At 40.5% G+C, this 2,005-nt stretch overlaps 1 protein-coding gene across 1 annotated transcript in view; it reads right to left on the bottom strand.

Annotated features, from left to right (window-relative positions):
• Positions 1–1,209, bottom strand: part of LOC109462706 — a 20,874-nt gene extending 19,665 nt beyond the window's left edge. The window contains exons 1-3 of the mRNA XM_019759264.1: positions 1,107–1,209; positions 469–553; positions 154–243 (exon numbers count right to left, since the gene is read on the bottom strand). Of these exons, the coding sequence (XP_019614823.1) occupies positions 154–243; positions 469–532 (154 nt within the window). The 5' untranslated portion in view covers positions 533–553; positions 1,107–1,209. The remainder of the gene's footprint in view (positions 1–153; positions 244–468; positions 554–1,106) is intronic.
• Positions 1,210–2,005: the final 796 nt, after the last annotated feature.

Below are 2,005 nucleotides of genomic sequence, written 5' to 3'. Positions count from 1 at the left end.
AGGGAGGGAGGGAGTTGACTTAATAGGATAGCACAAATGTTTTCCTACTTCATACACGATGTCCTTGGTGCTGAAATAGGGTCCCTAAATCCCTGCCATACATGTTACGTTATATACTTCTAGTTGGAATTAATACAATAATTGACCGCTTACTTTCCAAACCTTTCAACCCCCTATTCTTGAGTTGCTTTTCGTCCTCTCCGTCCAGTTGTCCTAGCACACCGTCCGACAGGGCTGCTTGTTCTGGAAGGAGAGGGTCGAAGTACGTCATCGTACATGTATGGGTGTCGACGGATCCACAATCATGTATACATACATTATACTTCGATGTATATATATATATATATATATGTATATATGTATATTAGCATTTAAGGGGTTGGTTAGTTTGCAGGGTTTTGTATAGAACTGTTCTTGAAATTTGCCGGGAGTGTTTTGTGGGTGCCTGGAATGTTTTTTTTCACCTACCGGCATTTGTCCTAACGTTGAATGCTGCCACCACGCAGCTCAGAAAGAGGAGTTTTAACCACATATTAGCCGTAGACTTTCCGTCCTGCAATGAAAAAAATACGATTTTAAAACAAACAGGCCACAATACAAACACACTGCCACAAGAAAGTAGCAAACATCTTGCAAAATACTCTGTGAAAGGTTTAGTCAAGCCTAGACAAAATGCGTATCAATCAATAAACAAAGACATTGCTAGATACATGTACAATACAGGTTTGAATAGAAATACAGTTTTCAACTGGAAGAACTATCCCTTAGAATTACAACAAGGAGAACTAGACGTCCAGAAATCTATCACTGTGTGTAGGGGTCGCGTGGCGTAGCGGCAGAGTGCTCTACTCGGAATCAAGAGGTCCCGGGTTCGAGTCCTGACATGCCACCGATCTTGTGACCTTGATGAGAAAGGCACTTTACATGACTTAAATCACTTCGCTCAGGTGAAAATGAATATTGTATTGTCCCCTGTGTTGGTGGCGGCATTAATGTAAGTTGAAAAAACTTGAGTGTGCCGTCACCACGTCTTGTGATTATGTGTTGGAATATATATATATAATCTATCAACTCTCAGCCAGGAAAGAGTGAAGTTCCTACCGTACCGGGAGACAGTAGTCGGTGACTGGACAACGGCTGGGTGGTAGAAGTTACGTCTTACGTCTGTCTGAGACGCAGTTCATTGTGGCTGGGTACAATCCTGGTTTGGTCATGCTAGCGTCAATAGTCGCCTGTACCAACCAGTAATTGGGGGTAACCTGGGCGGGTGTGTTACCCAGGCTATGCTTCATTATAACGTGCACGCAGTTTTCACCGGTGTACGATTCGGTTTCTAGATCTAACTACCCCTGTAAGACAAAACTAGTGTTGGTAGATAAATATAGAACGGTTTTAAAGTGCTCAATTTCTAAACGTACCCCCACAAAATGCTCCGACTCTATTGACACCGTTGCAATATTAAATCTCTCTTCCACTGTTTATATATCCTAGTAAGTTGTTTCTGGTTGTACCATTTTGTCCACAGCTTTGCGTGTGGTCAGCTTTGTCAAAACAAAACTGGAGTGACAGTGCGCCACACAAGACGACATCATGATTCTTATCATTCCAGTGTGAATCCGCATAAAATTTAATAACATATTTCTGAACAATTTTGAAAGAGATGTCCTTATATTTTGGTGGACATTTTTCCACGGATATTAAGTGTATATAGATTCATAGCCATAGTCTGTTCTATTTCTCAACAAAGTCTGTATATATAAAAAAATTCATCACAAAATATTACACGGGGATACACGCAACAAAAGCATCCAAATTCCCTTTAAATGCAAATCTATCAGGAGTTAACATTTGTAATAATAGAACACACAAGAAAGTGACTTACTTTGAGGTGTTTTTCATTATATACTGACAAAATCACTCGTCACGGGACATCCCCACAACAGAGCACAAACAAAAAAAGCAATTAAGTCGCGCTCTGGAGTTTACCTTTATCAGATATGACATC

Source organism: Branchiostoma belcheri, unplaced genomic scaffold, assembly GCF_001625305.1.
Source record: "Branchiostoma belcheri isolate BF01 breed outbred unplaced genomic scaffold, Haploidv18h27 scaffold12, whole genome shotgun sequence".
Lineage (NCBI taxonomy): Eukaryota > Metazoa > Chordata > Leptocardii > Amphioxiformes > Branchiostomatidae > Branchiostoma > Branchiostoma belcheri.
The sequence above is the reverse complement of the archived record's forward strand: the minus strand, read 5'-3'. Positions and strand labels throughout refer to the sequence as shown.